The sequence below is a fragment of the Ovis canadensis genome, chromosome 2, assembly GCF_042477335.2.
Source record: "Ovis canadensis isolate MfBH-ARS-UI-01 breed Bighorn chromosome 2, ARS-UI_OviCan_v2, whole genome shotgun sequence".
NCBI lineage: Eukaryota > Metazoa > Chordata > Mammalia > Artiodactyla > Bovidae > Ovis > Ovis canadensis.
In genome coordinates this window covers 102,899,672-102,921,180 of record NC_091246.1, presented here as the reverse complement: position 1 = coordinate 102,921,180, position 21,509 = coordinate 102,899,672, and the positions used below count along the sequence as shown (strand labels likewise).

Sequence of the window (21,509 nt, the reverse complement as noted above, 5' to 3'; positions counted from 1 at the left end):
TGTATGGCACTCATTTCTACAGTCACATGATCCAATATCATTTGGTTTTGGTGAGTTTCAGGATTGTGTATCAAGAATCAGCTTATCTTCATCATCTCATATTATCCACCTCTCCCAGTTGTCTTCTATTTGGGGACGGGGGGAACTGATACTTCGTCTCTCTTGGGACTGGGGCGATTTTCCTTGCTGCTTATGTTAAATCAGATCAATCAGAATAACTCTCATCCTCAAGGAAAGGATACTGCAGGGTGGAGGCTGCAATTGATTGGGAAAGGAAAAATGATTAATGTGTAGGCATAGGGAAGAGAAAAATATGAGCGCCCCAGTCCACATACAACTGACGCTTAAATGAAAGGTGCAGATAGTACGTGTCTATTTATGAGGGCGGAGACTGTCATAAATAGCTCTCTGATGGCAAGTTAGTTTCACTTCTGGTTGTGTAAATGTGGCTTTATGACGGTGACCACAAAGGACTCTCTCCCCCAGCTGATTCAACATACCTCGACCAAGGTAAAGACGTGGCCACTGTCTTTGTGGAATCTTGGAGCTGTAGCATGCAAAGTGACATCTGGTAAGTTGTTTTTCTTATGCAATTTATGCTATAACTTATGATTGATTAAAAAATAGCTTTAGAGAAAAATGGAGATGATGGTAGTTTCCATAGAATTCACAACCAACTTCCTCTCTCATCTTACATTAGTAAAGATACATTTTTTATAATTAATGAACCAACATTTGTAGTAGTGGTATTAACTACAAGAAGAAGAGTGAAAAGAAAGTGAAAGTGTTAGTCGCTCAGTCGTGTTTGACTCTTTGTGACCCCGTGGCCTGTAACCCACCAGGCTCCTCTGTCCATGGAATTCTCCAGATAAGAATACTGGACTGGGTACACATTCCCTTCTCCAGGGATCGAACTGGGGTCTCCTGCAGTGGCAGGCAGGTTCTTTACTGTCTGAGCCACCAGGGAACCCTAAAGGTTATCCTTTATTCAGATTTTCTTAGCTGTTATCTAATGTCTTTTTCTGTTTTAGAACCCTATCTAGGGGAGGGGGATTTGGGAGAGAATGGGTACATGTATATGCATGGCTGAGTCTCGCTGTTCACCTGAAACCATCACAACATTATCAGTTGGCTATACCCCTAAAACAAAGTGTTTTAGGTGTTTTGTTTTGTTTTTTAATAATCCTATCCAGAACACCATATTACATTTAGTCGTCATGTCTCTTCTTGGCTGTGATCTTGTGTTTGATGACTTTGACAGTTTTGGGGAATCCTGGTCAGCTCTTCTGTAGGATCCACAATGAGACTGGAGTTGCGGGTTTAGGGTGGAAGATAAGAGAGTTAAAGGTCATTCTCATCCTGTCGCATCACAGGTACATATCATCAAGATGATTTATGACAGTTGTTGACCTTGGTCACCTGGCCGAGAGAGTATTTGCAAAGTCTTTCTACTGTAAAGTGACTCTTTTTCCCCTTCTTTCCATCCTGTCCCCCTTGGAAGGGAGTTACTCTGTGAGGCCCATGCCCAAGGAGAGGGGCATTAAGTTCCCTTTCCTTCAGGGTGAAGCATCTTTAGAAACTGTTTGGAATTTTTCTGTGTGGGAGACTCATTTTTTCTCCTTCTCGTGATTTTCCTAAAGTCAGTTATTTCTTGAGGGAAAGTGATTTTTACTTAAGTGAATTTTACAGCTACGTAAAGGCCAATGACGGAGAGGCAATGGCACCCCACTCCAGTACTCTTGCCTGGAAAATCCCATGGATGGAGGAGCCTGGTGAGCTGCAGTCCATGGGGTCGCTAAGAGTCAGACACGACTGAGTGACTTCACTTTCACTTTTCACTTTCATGCATTGGAGAAGGAAATGGCAACCCACTCCACTGTTCTTGCCTGGAGAATCCCAGGGACAGGGGAGCCTGGTGGGCTGCCATCTACGGGGTTGCACAGAGTCGGACACTACTGAAGCGACTTAGCAGCAGCAGCAGCAGCAAAGGCCAATGAACTAGAAATCTGGAGAACTGGGGCTTAGTTTGAATTTTATAACAGTGTGATCTCAGGCAAGTCATCAATCCTTCTTCCCCAAAGAAAACTTGTGTTCCAGGCACCATTAATATTAAATACATCAATACAAAACTAATACTGAGTTTGGTATTAACGTCATCTTATGCCTCATTAACTTTGGCAAGCGTGGGTGAGCAATATGAAAGGATTCGAGTTCATTTCCGTAAAATCTGATAAAGTATGTAATGAAAATATCTGCTTATTTTACTTATCTAGTCACCTGGGGGAGAAGGACTGGAAAAGTCACGCCTCGTCTACTGAACCTACCTCTGGCAGCCGTGCTCCTAATGTTGCACACAGTAGCTGATGCATTAATGCTGAAAACATAACTCTTTTCCTCTGGGGGTTTGATGGCCCTTGTTTCACTTTTGCTTCTAAGCTAATGTGTTTAAATTGTCCCTTCAGAGTGTACCCAGTTTGGAAGAGCCGTGCAATGTCCAATAAAGTGGTTAGGAAAGTCTGCCAACACCAAAAGTATTTAAGCATTAAAAAAAGAGAGAGAGAGAGGAAATAAATCCACAACATTCCATTTTTAAGAATCTGCTCCTTGCTCTTATTTCATTCTTCAATTACCTCCCTGTGGGAGGGGACAAGACGCTACCAAGGGCATAGAACCCTGAAGATGCTTCGTCAATGGGAACAAGAATGGGGGTCAGTTTATCAGTTATGGTGGCATCTGGTCCCCCTACCCCAAAAAAAGTTGACTTTGCCCAGGTAAATATTAGTACTGGTTTCTTGTTAAGCTATCTTCACCAAATATTCTGAAAGTCAATAACACTTGTACAGGTGCATAAGCGTCTGTGGGGCTTCCCAGGTGGCTCAGGAGTAAAGAATCTGCCTGTCGATGCAGGAGACGCGGGTTCAATCCTTGGGTCAGAAAGATCCCCCGGAGAAGTAAATGGCAACACACTCCAGTACTCTTGCCTGGCAAATCACCCGGATAGAGGAGCCTGGCGGGCTACAGTCCATGGACTGAAAGAGAGTCAGACATGACTGAACGCACGTAAGTGTCTGCAGACCAGCTTTGCCTCAGTGTCACAAACAGCCCTCCCAATGAACTCCAGACGTTAAGTATTTTGCTATTCTCATCTTATATGTGGATAAACTGAGACTCAGAGAGGTTAAATGCTTTGTTTAGTGTCACACTGCAGTACCAGAGCAGGATCCCCAAATCCAGGCATTCTGACTCCGAATCCTGAGTACTTTTCCCATAGCATCCCTCACCGTCTGGAACATAAACCCGGGTGTACAGACACCTTGCCCATTTTCTTTCCTCGTGTGTCCCCAGGATCTAGAACCGTGTCTGGCACACAGTAAACACTTAACAAATGTTTGCTGAACGAATGAATATAATTCCTGCCATTATTAATTTTATCATCCAAGAATATGTTTAAAAGACACACGTCAGTCAACACATATTTACTCAGCGCTCACTATGTACTGAGCACTTCCCACATTTATTAAAGAGTGGGGAAGAAACCAAGGTTGATGATCAAAATGCCCCTTCAAGGAACTTTGCTAATTTAAGTATTTTAATTTTTCCTATTAGTGCGGCCTTGAGGGAGGGGGAGGGCTGGGGTCAGGGACTGGAAATGAAATGAAAACAAGAATCATGTCGGGAGAGGTTAATGATGTGAAGCAAGGGAGGGTGGGACAAGATTCAGACTAAAGGAGAAGGGACTTAGACGTTTGTAATTCTTAATAAACACATTAAATTCTGCTCTGGACACAGACTGAAGGCAGATAAATGAACTACTCACCCGCTTCCATACACACACACATTCACGCATCCTCATTGCACACAGCACCACCACCCCCAACAACGCCCCTGGCAGCCTGGCTTGTTTTATTCTGAGGGCACTAGCTTCAGTTGGTGTCCTTAAGCCCAATTTCATCAAGCTACCACTCTCCCCCTACTCAACAGCCTGCACTCCCCAAATGCCTCCTCGTGCATTAAAGGGAACCCCTCATTTGTGTTCACCATTCTCTCCATCTCTTACTCTGAAGCTCCAGAGATGGTTTAAATAGTACCAGTTAGAGGTTTTATGGTAGAATGATGAGAACACTGAACTTGGACTCACTGTCTGACCTTGAACAGGTCCCTTCCCCTCTCAAGGCCTCAGTGTCCACATCTGTAGAAGGGGCTCTGCTGCTGCTACTGCTGCTAAGTCGCTTCAGTCATGTCTGACTCTGGGCGACCCCATAGATGGCAGCCCACCAGGCTCCCCTGTCCCTGGGATTCTCCAGGCAAGAACAGTGGAGTGGGTTGCCATTTCCTTCTCCAATGCATGAAAGTGAAAAGTGAAAGGGAAGTCACTCAGTCGTGTACGACTCTTAGCAACCCCATGGACTGCAGCCCACCAGGCTCCTCCGTCCATGGGATTTTCCAGGCAGGAGTACTGGAGTGGGGTGCCATTGCCTTCTCCAAAAGAACATTATTTCATTCCACTCTAGGAAGCTCTTCTGGGACAGGAGTGACAACTGCCTTGGTGTCACCTCTGTTAGGTTCTCTTAAGAAAAAGACAGTAAGCAAATACAAAAAGAGGAAAGGGAGAGTGAGAAAAGCAAGAAAAACTGTCAAAAGTCACAATTATTTGACAGGAAACTGGTTCTGTGCAGCCTTCCCACATCTAGCTAAATATGCAGAGTCCCTTTTAAAAGATGCTATTCTTAGGCTCTCTGCACATGAATGTAAATAAGTACTCAAATCAAAACTTAAACGCTAACCGCACAGTTGAAATACAAGCGAAATAAACCACATATCAAAACCTTGCCCCTGTGAGCCATACGTGTGGACGTTTTCAGCTGCTTCTCTGCAGAAACAGTTTTCACAAAACATACCACGGTTGCTGCCTTTTTTGGGGAGAAAGTGGAGCCCAGCATAATTTGAGGAAGGACTCTGGGTCTTTTTAAAATGAACCTGAAATCACCGAATTATCAATTGTGTTCCTTTTGACTGTCGTTATTGTTTGTTCAGTTGCTCAGTCGTGTCCGACTCTCTTGCGACCCCATGAACTGCAGCCTGCCAGGCTCCTCTGTCCATGGGATTTCCCAGCCAAGAACACTGGAGTATGTTGCCATTTCCTTCTCCAGGGGATCTTCCCGACCCAGGGATCGAACCCATGTCCCCTGCATTGGCAGGTGGGGAAGCCTGATCCATCTTCCATATTTGTTCCTGGCACTGGCCAGCACAGCCAGTCGAAGGTCCACAGTGGATCTGTACCCCGGGAGGACCGTACATTTGTTGTCTCCAGAGCCCACTGTGATACGACGTTTAATATTTTGTGTGTATGACTATAGCTCATGGAGCTGCCATCTTCAGAAAACAACAGATATCTTTCCAGGGGGCAATTCCTAGTTTCGCATCTAAAGCTATTGTTTGCTGCTGCTGCTGCTGCTGCTAAGTCGCTTCAGTCGTGTCCGACTCTGTGCGACCCCAGAGATGGCAGCCCACCAGGCTCCCCCGTCCCTGGGATCCTCCAGGCAAGAACACTGGAGTGGGTTGCCATTTCCTTCTCCAATGCATGAAAGTGAAAAGTGAAAGGGAAGTCACTCAGTCGTGTCTGACTCTTAGCGACCCCCTAGACTGCAGCCCACCAGGCTCCTCCGTCCATGGGATTTTCAAGGCAAGAGTGCTGGAGTGAGGTGCCATTGCCTTCTCTGAAGCTATTGTTAGGCACTATCATATTTTTTCCTCTAACTTGCCTAGGTTTTGCCGAGGCTTAGCATTTCCAACCAGGAAACTCTCATGAATTTTAGTAACCTTGTAGAGCCCTCCCACCACCAGCTTTACTGATGAACACTTCAAGCAAGAACACAGTGTCTTGGGATCTGAAGAAGCCTTAAAGCCCGTCTAGTTCAATACTGTTATTAGGTGATCATAACAGTGAAGATTTAGACACTTCTAGGAGCAGAAAATTCATTACTAAGGGAGCTCATTCCATTTTGGACAACACTGAATACAAGAGAAATGTTCAGCAAAAATGTCCTTTCTTATACTTTCCACCTAGTGGATCTAGTTGTCCCTTCTTGGCACCACTGGAAACAGGCATTATCTCACTGTTATATTCAACTCTAAGCTTAAGTATTTGAAGACCACACAAAGTCCTCTCCACACCTTCTGCTTCAGCCCATGTCTTCCTTCCCTCAAGCTAAACATTCCCAGTTCCTACAGAGCAGTCCTAACAAAAACGAATTTGAGTGGCTTCCCTGGTGGTCCAGTGGTTACGAATTTGCCTTGCAATGCAGGGGACATGAATTCGACACTTGGTTGGGGAACCAAGATCCCTCGTGCCGTGGAGGAGCTAAGCCTGAGCACCCCAACTAGAGAATTTGTGCGCTGCAACAGAAACTCCCACATGACGCAATGAAGGTCTGCAGCTTCAACAAAGACCCCATGCAGCCAAATACAGAAATATTTAAAAACAGATTCAGTGTTTAAACACCCTTGGCAGCAGAATCTCATCAAAAGCTTCCCAGCCACTGTAATTAATTAATTCAGCACTATGATTGATTATTGCCTTTCACGATAGAACTACAAAGTTGAAACAAATGCAGCCTTGACCTCGCATAGCTCAGACATAAGGAAAGAATCACAAGCGTACAATTCAGGTGTGCTCGGACCAGCGGTGGCACAAGAGGGGAATGAATGGGAACCAGGACACAGCTGCACAGAGGAAATGCGCAAACGAGATGCTGAAGAAAGAGTAGGAATTCTCCAGGAAGAAGAGGCGAGCACGTTTCTTCTTGACTCCCCCGCCTTGGAGGACTGTAAGGAGTCTGGGGTGGTCTGAGCCCAGATGAGGAATGGAGAGATGAGGAACCTCCTAGCAAAGGCTCAGGGTCGTGTACGTAGCAGAGTTCACACCACATTCACCAACACCCACCAGGAACAGAAGCCGTTAGTTCTGTTGATGCCCATGAGCTGAACTAAGAGTAAGTGGCTGTTTTGACTGAGGCACTGTGATTTCCGTTTGGGAGTGATAGGTAAATGAAGCACAGTCTCCCTAACTAACGGCCGTGTGTCTACTGGGGGTTGACAGGGCAGTTGAGCTTTTGCATATTTCAGAAAGGCCGGTGACTCTCTGCTTTTGAATTATGCAGCTGAGTGGTCCAATCAGCAGCATCAGAAATGGAGAGGAAGCATGTGGGGTGCCCCGCCTTGTGTGCCCCGGAGCCTCCCTGATCTGTGGCGACAGAAACCCTCCAGGGCATCAGCACCCGCTCTTCTGAGGCTTTGTGGATCCAGTTCTCCCTCTGTGTTCAGTCCGTCTCCCAGGACTGGAGACAGGTTGGATCCAATACTTCTTTTTTTGGAGGTGCCTCCCCCACCCCCACAGATGCCCCATGAGGCAGAGCTGACATAACCCCCAATCGGGGTGTCTCCCTGATTGCAGTGCTGGGTGGGTGGTGAGGAAGGCCCAGAGAACCGAACAGCTATTGCATCTCTTCTTCCCCGCTCAGCATCCTCCAGAGCAACTCCAGGGGACCCCAGGAATATCAAATGTTCCACCCATCTCCCCGATACTTGCTGAGACCCGCTGGGGCTCAGGGTCACTGTGGCCCAGGGGTTCCGGGCTTACCTCACGGGGGCGCTGATGTCTCCCAAAACAGCAAAGCTGTATACCTTCACCTTCAAGGCTCTCTGGTCCTTAGAGGATTATTGTCTTTTCAGACTGAGCTGCCTTCAAGATCTCAGGTCATTTCAGTTGAAAAGTCAATGGATAAAAAACGGTGGGGATATATGTGTATGTCTGGCTGAACCATTTTGCTGTGCAGTAGAACTAACAACATTGTAAAGCAACGAAACTCCAATAAAAATTAACAATGAAAAAAATAAATTCCAAGAATTTATTTTAAAAATCTGCTATATACATTCATGTGTAGTTTTTTGTGTGGACACAGCTGTCAACTCTTTGGTATAAATACCGTATTCGTGACTGCCAGATTAATGCTGAGTATGTTCAGTACTGTACCAAGTTGACAAACAGTCTTCCAACAGTGGTATTATTTAGCACCATTAGCAATAAATAGTCATTTCTTTTGCTCCAAAAAAAAAAAAATTCTATGGATTCAACTATTGCTGAAAATCAATAGTCAAACATGGACTTTCGCCATATTTAAACCAGCACACAGTGGACAGCTGTTATAAAGGATTCAAAGATAAGATAGAATAGCCACTGCCCTTTAGAAGCTTGGAATCTAATTGGGGAGAAAAAGCGTAAGCAAAATTACATGTTCTTTTTAGTTTTTGTTTTGTATTTATACTTTCTGCCGTCTACTCCCCCCTACCCCAACCCTGTACTTTGTATTTTTCAGGCTGATGCTCTAAGTGGACAAAGGTAGGCAGTTACATAACAGGAAATGGCAGAAACTGAAGATTTTCTGGTTCGGGAGCTACATCCAGGTAACATCCCTTCACTATCCCCTGATGAAGTGAGCAAGAACTATTCACCATTATACATATAAGTGTGTGTGTGCCGAGTCGCTTCAGTCACGTCGAACGCTTTGTGACCCCGTGGACTGTAACCCACCAGGCTCCTCTGCCCATGGGATTTCCCAGGCAGGAATACTGGAATGGGTTGTCATTTCCACCTCCAGAGGATCTTCCTGACCCAAGGATCGGTCCAAATCGCATCTCCTGCACTGCAGGCGGATTCTTTACCACTATGCCATTGGAGAAGCCCTGAGCAATAACTATTTGCCATTATAACCAAGGGCAAAGGGGTTGGGACCGTATTAAACTATCGTCATTTTTCGCTGCTCTTTATTGAGAAGCTGCTTTCTCACAACATATTTTAACAGTGGATGAATATCAATTATTTCAATAACAACTAAAAGAGCCTATTAATAATCTAGTGGGTTATCTGACCAGAAATTCAACTTGTGCCCCCCCACCGTCCTTTAAAAGTTCAAATAAATAAAATTCAAAAATAAATAAATAAAAGAAGGTTCCAGGAAACCATCTTGGATTTTCCGAGGGCAGCCTGCTCTCAGAATGGAGAAGGTAAGCCCCCAGAATCATTTTGCGTGCTTTCTGAAGGTGAGCTGTAGGGTGAACCACACTGGAGTCCCTGAGGGTGGCCTCCCTTCCTTGAAGGCTGGGTGGAGGATCCCCAGAGACAAGAAGGGAACCTCCCCTGGGAAGATGCAGCGAAGTAACCCCTGGGGTGTATCACACCCTTTGTGTTTTGAGAACTGAAGAGGAAAAATTTTCTTACCCCTGGAGATGAATTCCCTTAGCAGCAAGGGTCAGTGGGGGGTAGTGCTGGTATCTGAGACATGGCTGGGCAAGCAAACTGAGGGAATTGCAACTTTAGGGCCCCCTTGGGAGAGGTTAGTCCTGAAGGTGTGGGGCGTCCTGCTGGGAAAATCTGTGGCAGGTTCCCTCAAGGATCTGATCAAAGCGCCTATACTGAGACGGTTGTCAAAAGCGACACCTTGTGGCAGCAAGGAGCAATAGCAGCAGAGACTGGGTAGACTTCTTGGGATGGCCCCACCCAGCCCTCTGCCCTTTGCTCCAATGTTGTCTAGTCCATAAGTTCTGTCTGACTATTTTGTGACCCCATGGACTGTAGCCTGCTAGGCTCCTCTATCCATGGGATTTCCCAGGCAAGAATATTGGAGTGGGTTGCCAATAAATCAGTGTAATATAGTGGAAAAGGGAAGAGAGTGCCTGAACAATTGCAGGGAAGATAAGAGGAACGACCGGTTCACACCCATTTATTCTGGTTACAATTTAGTATGAAACCGGTCGGGAAGATCCCTTGGAGGAGGGCATGGCAACCCACTCCAGTATTCTTGCCTGGAGAATCCCATGGACAGAGGAGCCTGGTGGGCTACAGTCTGTAGGTCACAGAGAGTTGGACACCACTGAAGCAACTCACCATGCATGTACTACAATTAAGTGTTTTAAATCCCAGATGAACTACTTTCTCCCTTCCACCTGTTTTTTTCATTTTAGATATTAAAGGCAAAGTATAAAACCGTGCTGTTTTACCTGACTTCTCAGTGTTTGCTTTAGTTGAGAAATAAGTTTTCAAGCTTTGATCAGACTAATTGCCACTCCTTACAAAGTTGAAATAAAGGCCAGGATAAGACTGTACTAAGGATAAGGCTGATAAAGGCTGTACTAAGACTCTTTTATGCTTGTGGCTAAGATCCTCTGCAAACATTGTTTAAACAAAAGAGTTCCTGAGTTCCAGGGTCAAGATCAAGGCCCTCCATCCTTTTACTCTTTCCACAGGCAGGTGTGAAAACATTCTGGAATTCCAAGACACTGTTTATAATATGTTCTAAAGTGTTCTTCAGCAAGCCACTGGCCTAGCGGCTGGAGTAGTTATTTTTTTAGTAGTTAAAAATTATCTGCTTTATTTTAGTAAAACTTTTTGGTAGATTTTCTAGGATTTCACTTGATAGCTTTAATCATAACATATTTAAAACTCTGCTTTCCTTTTTTAAGCTCTGGGATGAATAAAATAGAAGAATAAATTATAAACATCTTCCAGAATATTAAACCATAATAGATAATAATTAAAAGTAATAAGACTGTAATTGTGCCTCGAAAACCACTGGACTTGTGGTGTCCATTCTTGGCTTCTAGTTACTGCTGTATCATTCGCTAGCTCTGCGCCCATACGACAAGTCTCTTGATTTCTCTCCATCTGAAGCCATACATATTGTACATTGCTTTCCAGCTCATAAATCCCGTGATTCTGTCACCTCCTTGTTATCAATATCAAAATTCAAAAGTTTAACCCACAGTGGATTTCCTTACTTAAGCTAAATTACTGAAGTTAGATATCGATATTTGCTTATTCTAATCAAATACTTTGGGGACTTCAGAAAACTTTAACTGCTTCCATTTTAAAAAAGCTTTTAATTTTATATGGAGTATAGTTGATTAAAAACGTTGTGATCGTTTCAGGTATATAACAAGGAGATTCAGTTGTGCCTACACACATGTCCTTTTCCAAATTTTTTTCCCGTTTAGGTTGTTACCGAGTATTGATCAGACTTCCCTGTGCTATACAGTAGGTTCCTATTAGTTATCCATTAAAAAAATTTTATTGGAGTGTATTGCTTTACGATATGAGTTAGTTTCTACCGTATAGCAAAGAGAATCAGCCATACGTGTACATATACCCCCTCTTTTAGGATTTCCTTCCCTTAAGGCCATCACAGAGCATTGAGCAGAGTTCCTTGTGCTATACAGTAGATCCTTGTGATCCATTTTAAATTCAGCAGTGTGTACGTGTCCAGCCCAAACTCCCTAGCTATGGCATATATTTTTCTTCTTCTCTGCCCCTTTCTTTCTAGCTCTAGCCATTGAGCCAGCAACCACTTGGTGTTTAGTTCTAAGGCAGCCTTAAACTGAGCCAGGATAAATTCTTTGCGTGGAGCATACTTGTAAGGTTAGAATGTCTGAGATAGAAGGGTCTACGGACAAGCTCTTTCAACTCCCTGTCACTGCGTGAGCAGGAGGGGCCAAGATTCAGGCCTTGGCAGACAGCTCACCCTGCGCTGCAGTACTCTGGGGTGTGAGCTGGCTCCAGAACGCTGTGGAATTTGTGCAGGAAGATGCCAGACTGAGGCTGCCTGAGCTGTCTGGGAGACTCGGGCCTGGAGCCCGGTGCGGAAGGCTGGGCCTTCTGCTCAGGTCGCCATCCTGGGTCCCTGAGTGAGGCGCGCTTTCTGTGGTTCTTGAGGGAAGATGACCTCCCAGTGTCACGCTCCGTTTGGGGGCCTCATGCCTTTATATGAGCTTAGAGAGTTATGATTCCTGGGGTCAACTGTTTTTCCAGGTCACCTCACGGCCATTTGCCTAAGGTTTATACCACCCCCAGGAGTGCTGGATTAGGCCATTTCCAATGGTCTTGACCCCAAAGACCCCCCACTACTGTCCCTTTCTCACCAGGTGAATCCTGCCAGGGGGATGTTTTCTAAAACTCATCCAGGGACTTCTCTGGTGGGCCAGTGATTAAGAATCCACCTTCCAAGGCATAGGACGTGGATCTGACTCCTGCTTGGGGAACCAAGTTCCAACATGCCGTGGGGCAATTAAGACTACGTGCTGCATCTACTGAGCCTGAGGACCACAATGAAAGATCCCGCATGCCGCAACAAGGACCCAACGCAGCCAAATAAATTCTTTTTTTTTTAAAAGTTCAAATACTACATATGATTTTAATGTAGATTTAACTATGTTGCAAGGGTGCTCAGTATTTCCTTATATTTCATATTTAATTATTATAGCTTAAAGAATAAACATGTAACCAAGACCCAGCACAATTAAAAAAAAAAAACAAACCATCTAAACACAGTTTTGGTTTTCAGTTAAACCCTTTCCTGAGGATTAAGGAGCCTCCCAGTCCTTCACTTTGTAACCAACAGAAACCACTGAAGTAATTCAACCTCTGCAGGACTACAAAGGTTTGCTTCTTGGCAAATTTTTTCCTTGCCTATGTAAGGAAGCAGCTACTAACATCTTTGAGGGAGGAGGGAGGAAAAAGTCTCATCCCCCAATTTAATCTCTGAGGGACATCCACTTGGAGGGCACCCTCCACTGCTCTTGTATTCTTTCTGTTTTTGTCAACTGACTCATTGTACAGAAGAAGAAATTGAGGCTCGGGGAGAAGAAGGAATTTGCTTTGGTCACATGGCCCATTCTGTTCTCTCCTTCTGCTCCTGATCAATTTCCCGGGTTGCAAAGATCTCCCTGAGGCCTTTCTCCACCCCACACTGAGCCATCTCAGGCTTCCCTCTATATTTTCGGCACTTGGTGAAGAATATCCAGCCATCTTGGCTTCCCAGGATTCGCAAACAGGAACTTTTCATGTCATCTTGACTTATCTTGTGGGGAGATAGGTTGGGCTGCATTTTGGAACTAGATGCAAAGTCCTGGGACTCTGGGAATTGGGAATCAGACTGGAATGACCCAACAGGGCTGCTTCTGAAATGAGCTCACAAACAACCAGGGCTGGCAGGGATCCTTCTAGCCTCTTGGGGTTTGTTTATCGGTAGAAGTCAGGCAAAAATAGTGACCCCTGAACAACACAGGGATGAGAGTGACGACCCCCCTTCACAGTCGAAAATCTGCATATAAGTGGACTATGTTTTTGGTCTATGGTACACTATGCCCTCTAGACCTATAATTTTATGTAACTTCTGTTTATCTCTAGTGGATGATGATATATTTAAAGAACCAATGAGAAAAAGAAGACGATCTGATCGAGACCAGAGGTTTCGAGCATTTCCCTCTGTGGAACAAAGCGCCCTCAAGGAATGTGAGTGTCCTGAAAATGCTCTATCGCTCGTTTAATGCAGCTCTGTTCTTTCCCAGATGTGTTAACATCCTCAAAAGGAGAGAAGGGTACTTGGAGAAGCAGAAGCAGGGTGGAACATCTTTGAATGATCTTGATCCCATTAAAGGAGGCCTCGGGACTTCCCTGGTGGTCCAATGGTTAAGATTCTGAGCTCCCAGTGCAGAGGGCCCAGGTTTGAGCCTTGGTCAGGGAACTAGATCCCACATACTGCAACCAAGAGTTTGCATGCCGCAGCTAGAGCCAAATAAATAAATTTTTTTTTTAAAAAAAGGAGGCCTCCTAGTCTCTGCAGAGATACTGTGATCTGACAGTTTATCTCTTAAGATCTGGATAGAAGGCTTGTTACAAAAATAATCTCTTCCTGATTAACACTGTGAAAATGATTGGTTTGGTGCCTTTGTGGTTATTTATAGGATGTCCTGGGCTTCCCTGGTGGCTCAGATGGTAAAGCGTCTGCCTGCAATGTGGGAGACCCGGGTTCGATTCCTGGGTCGGGAAGGTCCCCTGGAGAAGGAAATGGCACTCCAACACTCTTGCCTGGAAAATCCCATGGACGGAGGAGCCTGATAGGCTACAGTCCATGGGGCTGCAAAGAGTCGGACACGACTGAGTGACTTCACTTTCTTTCTTTCTGATAGGATGTCCTTGCAGTTTTCTTCTATTTATGACCACAGGAGAGAAGACTGCAGAGGGGCTGTAGCCCATGGTGAAGTGGACGCTGACTTGTGTTACCTTGTGCTTCAGAGCTGCCTGGCTCCTTGGGGGGCTCTCGTCATCACTGATTGCTCTCTCCCACGATCTGTGACCTCTCCCATCAGATAACTTGCTCTTTCGTTTAACTGGCTTTTCATTTCATCCCCCACCCCCACCTTTTCTGCCGTATTAAGCAGATTCGCCCTGTGCGGGCCAAGTGCTTGATCCCTGCCAGGTATTAATATGCTTGATCATTCAGTCGCGTCCGACTCTTTGTGACCCCATGGACTGCAGTGCACCAGGCTCCTCTGTCCATGGGGATTCTCCAGGCAAGAAGAGTGGGTTGCCATGCCCTCTCCTCCAGGGCATCTTCCTGACCCAGGGGTCGAACCCAGGCCTCCCGCATTGCAGGTGGATTCTTTATTGTCTGAGTGACCAGGGAATGTATTACATCCCTGCTAATACATCTCTATTGATTCCAGATGAAAAACTGGAGTCTCGGACCAGAAGAGTTTTGAGCAACACTTACCAGAAACTTATTCAGTCTGTGTTCCTGGATGACAGCATCCCCAACAGCGTCAAGTACCTCATGTGAGTCTGGCATCAGCTACCGTCAGATCTTCCTTGGATGTCTTTCCTTAGGTGGTGGTAGATGCTTTTCTGCAATAATAAAAGGGAATTTCTGGTTAGGAACTAAGCAAAGAAAGCCAGAAAGTTCTGTTGCTATGGGCCATTTCTGTTAACACTGGTAGTTGCCACACTGCGCTGTCCCCGTTGCTAGGTAATCTGCTAAAGATTTTGGAAACGGAAAGTGAAAGTGCTTTACATTCATACATCAGATTCCATTTAACTGTCCCAAAACTCCTAACAAAGTAGAAGCCATGATTATCACTCATTTTCCCAAAATTGAGGCTCAAAGAGTCCAAGACATCGACCAAAGTCACACTGCTGATGAGTTAAAGGGGTGGAATCTAGCCCAGGCTGTGGGACGCTGAGCCTGTGCTGTCGAAGGTCATGTCCAGCTGCCTTGAAAGATTTAAGTGGGGTTAAGGCTACATCTCCTGCCCTGTAAGACCCTCAGGGTTGCTCCTAATAATACTTCCCACCACTGTATAAAGTTCATGTCTAAGATCAAGACTGTGTAATTTTCATGGAACATAAACAGGGTCACATCTATACAGACATCGTAGTTTGTGTAGAATTATCATTTCTTCTTCTCGTGTGCTCAATCGTGTCCTTCTCTTTGTTGTGGCACCTGGGCTGTAGCCCGCCAGGCTCCTCTCTCCATGGGATATCCCAGGCAAGAATCCTGGAGTGGGTTGCCATTTTCAACTCAAGGGGATCTTCCCGACCCAGGGATTGAACCCATGTCTCTTGCCTCTCTCCCACCGGCAGGCGGAGTTTTTACTATTGTGCTACCTGGAAGAATTATCATTGCCAAATATTTTTGCATGTTCTTTTTTTTGAATAAAAGGTTTTTTTTCTGTGCTGAGTCTTGGTTGCAGCACAAGGGCCCCTGGTCGTGGCACGCAGGCTTCTCTAGTTGCAGCACATATGTTTCTCTAGTTGTGCCACGCAGGCTCCGTTGCCCCTGAGCATGTGGGGACTGGGTTCCCCGACCAGACCAGGGATCCAGCCCACACCCCCCGCATTGGAAGGTGGATTCTTAACCACCCAATTAGGGAAATCCCTTTTTGCATTATCTCATTTGGTCCTCCGGACAACTCTGTATAGTAAACAGGGCTGAATATTCTCCTTTGACCAAAGAGACTGCAGAGAGGGCTCAGAAAGATGGGGTGACTTGACCAGGATTGTTTGCTGTATGGACTCCCAACCTTGCTTTGATGACCTTGACAATGAGCATTTTAAAACTGATCTAGAAACAGGCTTCTTGCCTTGATTGAAAAACCATCATTGGACCCCATCTACATTGGATTATTCGGAAGCACTGGGGCCGGGAAGAGCTCCCTGATCAATGCCATCATTCGGCAAGCCATGTTCCTCCCTGTGTCGGGAGAAAGTATATGCACGTCCTGTATCGTGCAAGTGAGCTCGGGCTGCTGTGAGCAGTATGAGGCCAAAATCCACCTTCTCTCCGACCAGGTAAGAGCTGCCTCCCTCCCTCCTTCCTTCTCCTCTCCCTCCCTGTTCTCTCTCTCTCTTCCTCCTTTCTGCCTCTTTCCTCCACCCCGTCCTTCCTTCACCCCCTCTCCCTCCCCCACCTTGCTTCCTTCCCATTCTCCCTCTTTTCCTCTCTCTCCATCCTTTCTTCTCCCTTCCTGCTCTGTCTTCCCTCTTCCTTTTCTTCCTTTCCTTCTTTCTCTCTTACAGATTCACATTATATTCCTTGTCAACATAGCTCACATCTTTGTTAAACGAAAAGAACATAGGCCATACACAATGAGAAAGTCCAGAAGAATGGGATGGGGGCTCTAGCTTGGGTGCTGCCTCAGGTGGTTATGGGACTTTGGGCAAGACGTTTTCCTCTTTGGGTTCCTGTTTCCTCACTGACCAAATAAGCGGGTTGGGTTGGATGATACCTGCCTGGATTAGATGATCTTAGATTTCCTGGAGTCCCCCTGCCCCCAACAGGCTCACTGGACTTTGTCAATGTCTGCTGAATCTGTGTCATGGTGAGGGGGTGGGCTTGGCCCCACTCTGTCTTGGCAGGAGTGGAAGGAGGAGCTGAAGAACCTGACCACACTCCTGCACAGGACGGAGGGGCTGGGCGGAGAAGAGGAGGACGCGTGGGACAGGGGCGACGCGGCGGAGGAAGCTGTTTGGAAGCTGCAGATGTTTTATGGAAATGGAGCGGAAGAAAAGAGCTACGAGGAGTTACTAAGGGCCAAGCCCAGAGGAAAGATTCCCACCTCCAGAGTCATCTCCCTCAAGGCAGAAGAGGTAGCTTCAAAATGTTTCTCTCGATGTTATCATGAACCTCAAGGGTAACAGTTGAATCCATTTAGGGGATTTGTGCAAGGCACAGGTTCTCTCTCTCTCTTTTCATTTTTATTTATTTCCTTAGTTTTGGCAGTGCTGGTCTTCGCTGCTGTGCGGGCTTTTCTCCAGCTGTGGCAGGCAGGGGCCACTCTCCAGGCGTGGTGCTCAGGCTTCTCACTGTGGCGGCCTCTCCTGCTGCAGAGCACAGGCTCAACAGTTGTGGCACTCAGGCTTAGTCCTGAGGCGTGCAGCATATCTTCCCGGATCGGGGACTGAACCCAGAGCTCCCGCACTGGCAGGTGACTCTTTATCACTGAGCCACCAAGGACACCCCCCACCTCCGCTTTTAAAAAATATTTTTATTTACTCTTTTATTTGGCTGCACTGGGTTTTAGTTGCAGCACACAAGATCTTTGATCTTCAGCGCTGCAGGTGGGATCTTTAGTTGCTGCATGTGGGATCTAGCTCCCTGAACAGGGATTAAACTCAGGCCCCCTGCACTGGGAGTGCAGGGTCTTAGCCACCGGACTAGCAGGGAAGTCCCAAGGTGCAATGTTTTATTGGAAATAAGTTGGTACCAAAATCAGAAGTAGCCAGGATTTTTAATTTGCATTCAATTTTTCATGTCTGAGGGGGGAGCTTTTGTGCACAGGAAAGACTGTTTATAGTTACTTGAGGATTAATTAAGGATGTGCTTTGCAGCAAATAATTAAAAAAAAAAAACACCCAAGTTTATAACAGCTTAAACAAATTGGGATTTATCCATTTTCTCACATAAGAAGTCTGGGGGCAGTTGGGTTTGTGGGTTGGTTCAGCGGCTCAACAACGTCAAGATCAACAGACAAGATCAACAGACCTCTGGTCCCCTGACCGTCTACATCCAGTTGCCTCATTGCCACACAATGGCTACTGAAGGGCTGACCTTCGCAGCTAGCTTCATGGAAGGGACAAATGGCTAAACAGGGAGTACCAACCATGTCTCCTCTTTTATTGGGAAGTAAAAGCTTTCCTAGAAACACACCCAACAAATTTCCATGTAGATTTTCTTGGTCAGTAGTGAGCCCTTTGGTTTTCTGAGCTGAAAGGGAGTCTTGGGCAACGAGAACCCAGCTTGTGTTTGGCTGAGACCAGTCTCAACCCACTGCCTTCCCAAATATACAGTCGGGATGCCACTGGCATGGCTGAAGGGCAGGGTGGATATTAGATAAGCAACTAGTAGAACCAGGCTCTCCTCACTTTTATGATCAACATGTTTTTAAAAAATTAAAATTCAATTTTAAATTAAACCAAAATACATGTGGAACTAATATGCAATTTACTTATGTTGCATACTAAAAAAACCTAGTTTTTCTTGCATCTTAAAATTCACCTTTAAAATATTGTTATTCTATTTGTAAATCTGATGCTTTCTATATAAAGTAACAACAATTACTTACACCAGTTCCAAAACTTAATGTCCAATTATCTCCTAAGTTTAATATAGAAAAGCCTCCTTTAAAAGTTAATACTACTTACACAATTAATCAACATTCCTTAGCCTTAGAGTTCAAATTTAGCATATTTGTTTCTCTCAAAAAATTTGAACTACTTGACCAGACATACTTAGATGTCAAATGACTTCAACCTTTCAAGGCATTTAACTTTTATATATCTAGAAAATCAAACAAAGGTAGTAGCCCCTTTCTTATGTTTAAATGGAGAGTCACTCAGTCATGTCTGATTCTTTGCAGCCCCATGGACAACAGCCTGCCAGGCTCCTCTGCCTATGGGATTCTCCAGGCAAGAATACTGGAGTGGGTTGCCATTCCCTTCTCCAGGGGATCTTCCCAATCCAGGGAGGGATCAAACCCAGGTCTCCTGCATTGCAGGCCATTCTTTACCTTCTGAGCCACCAGGGATGCCCATAATTAAAACTAATTAATGGGTAAGCAACCATGTCCTCCTGTGTAGCACAGGGCACTATAGTCAATATCCTGTGAGGAGCCACAGTGGGAAAGAATATGGTAAACAGTACATACATGTATGACTGAGTCACTAGTAGAAACCAAACACAGCATTGTAAACCAACTATACTTCAATAAAATTAAAAAAGGACAACGCCCCCCCCCCAAACTTTAATTATCTTCCCAATATCCAAAATACAGACAGAGCAGGTTCAAAGAAACACAATGACGGCAAAACTGGTTACTTTATCTGAACACATACAACCTACACCAAGGTGTCAAGGTAATATTCATTTCCTTACTACTCTGCACTTAGAAATATTCCTTCCCAGCATGACTAATTCACCCATTTGAAACAAGATGAATGGAATCAGCATCTCCAGGGGTGAGGGCACAAATTCAGACTTTGGGGCATGGATTCTATTCAGGGGAGAGGGAATCTGAGTTTACTTCCTAGGATGGTTTGTCTCCACTAGTTTATTCAGTGGTATGTGCAGGCTAAGTTTGGAGAAGGTGATGGCACCCCACTCCAGTGCTCTTGCCTGGAGAATCCCAGGGACGGGGGAGTCTGGTGAGATGCTGTCTATGGGGTCGCACAGAGTCGGACACGACTGAAGCGACTTAGCAGCAGCAGCAGCAGCAGGCTAAGTTGCTTCAGTCATGTCTGACTCTGCGACCACACGGACTGTAGCCCGCCAGGCTCCCCCGTCCGTGGGATTCTCCAGGCAAGAATACTGGAGTGGGTTGCCATGCCCTCCTCCAGGGGATCTTCCCAGCCCAGGGAGTGGACCCACGTCTCTTACGTCCCTTGCATTGATAGGCAGGTTCTTTACCACTGTCGCCCCCTGGGAAGCCCCGTTTATTGACGGGAGCCCTCTTCTTACAGAAAGCCCACACTTTTTTAAGCCCCTTGCTTTTGCTTTTCTGTTGCCCTTATCATAGCTTGTTTTTTTAATCAAAATATCTTAAAGAACTTTTATCATCTCTTCTTTCACAATTTTGTATTATTTGATTAGAACCGCAATCTTTTAAACAAATTTTTGTGGATGTGGGCCATTTTTAAAGTCTTTATTGCATATGTTACAATATATTTTCTGTTTTTTCATTTTTTGACTGTGAGGCATGTGGGATCATAGCTCCCTGACCAGAAATTGAATCCATGCCCCCTGTATTGGAAGACAAAGTCTTAACCAGTGGACGACCAGGGAAGTCCCTTGATGATAGCTCTTATTTCCTACCCAGATAGCAACACATTCTCTGACTTGATCTCAACTCTCTTAAGAATTTATCTTTCTTTCAGGGCCATTCTGTAGATACTTATTAACGGTGACTGCACTACATCCCAAACCTTCTGTCCTCTGAATTATCCCAGTAGAGATTCACTGCTGCACAGAGTTGCTGGCATGAATGTGTTTAGGGAAAAAGAGTAGGCTGAGAATGATTCTTCATCTCACTCACCATCGTTAAAACAGCATGGAAATGCCGGTCTGTCCATATATTCTTTTGAACTTGGAAGATAAATTTTTTTTTAATTTTAATTTTTACTTTATTTTGCTTTACAATAATGTATTGGTTTTGCCATACATTGACATGAATCAGCCACGGGTGTACATGAGTTCCCAATCCTTACCCCTCTCCCACCTCCCACCCCATATCATCTCTCTGGATCATCCCCGTTCACCAGCCCCAAGCCTCCTGTATCCTGTATAGAACCTAGCGATTCATTTCTTACCTAATAGTATACGTGTTTCAATGCCATTCTCCCAAATCATCCCACCCTCTCCCTCTCCCACAGAGTCCAAAAGTCTGTTCTATACATCTGTGTCTCTTTTGCTGTCTCGCATACAGGGTTATCATTACCATCTTTCTAAATTCCATATATATGTTAGTATACTGTATTGGTGTTTTTCTTTCTGGCTTACTTCACTCTGTATAATAGACTCCAGTTCATCAAACGGTTTTAAAAATTTATCTTCCAAGTTCTGAAGATAAATTTTTAAAACCGTTTGAAGATCAACTTCAGACCAGTTTTCAACTTAGAAAGTATGGTCACCATTTCATGATCAATCTTCCACAGTCAGGGCTTTCTGGTCGTAGAAATGTTCACATTAGTTCAAAGATCCTCTCTCTCTCACACAGATTTAGACTAGTGCAGACGATTTCCACTGATTTCAGAACTGGAATGGAATTTAGAAGGTAAAACATCCCCCAGTGAAGCTGTGACTTTCCTCAAGCCCTGCTCTCACTGCCTGTATTTTCTCCATCTATCAGCGGTAGTTGCTCAGTTGTGCCCCACTTTTTGCGACCCCATGGACTGTAGCTCGCCAGGCCCCTCTGTCCATGGGATTCTCCAGGCAAGAATATTGGAGTGGGTTGTCATTTCCTTCTCCAGGAGATCTTCCCAACCCAGGGACAGAACCTGGATTTTCTGCATTGCAGGCCGATTCTTTGCCATCTGAGCCAGCAGGGAAGCCCATAGGAGCTTGAATTTCCTGATCTCCCAGTGTTCTTTGTAGTTCTGAGCCTAGACCCTTCCAGGTAGGACCTCAGGC

The 21,509-nt window shown here is 45.2% G+C and overlaps 1 protein-coding gene across 8 annotated transcripts in view; it reads left to right on the top strand.

Moving 5' to 3' along the window:
* The first annotated feature begins 425 nt into the window (after nt 1-425).
* NUGGC (nuclear GTPase, germinal center associated) overlaps nt 426-21,509 on the top strand; it is a 49,411-nt gene continuing 28,327 nt past the window's right edge. For all 8 annotated transcript variants that reach the window (XR_011253955.1, XR_011253953.1, XR_011253954.1 and 5 more), the window contains exons 1-6: nt 426-571; nt 8,376-8,463; nt 13,238-13,342; nt 14,557-14,665; nt 15,955-16,177; nt 16,745-16,975. Coding sequence is in view for 4 of the 8 variants with exons in the window: in XM_069574179.1 (XP_069430280.1) it covers nt 8,421-8,463; nt 13,238-13,342; nt 14,557-14,665; nt 15,955-16,177; nt 16,745-16,975 (711 nt within the window). In the remaining 4 variants the exon portion in view is untranslated. The remainder of the gene's footprint in view (nt 572-8,375; nt 8,464-13,237; nt 13,343-14,556; nt 14,666-15,954; nt 16,178-16,744; nt 16,976-21,509) is intronic.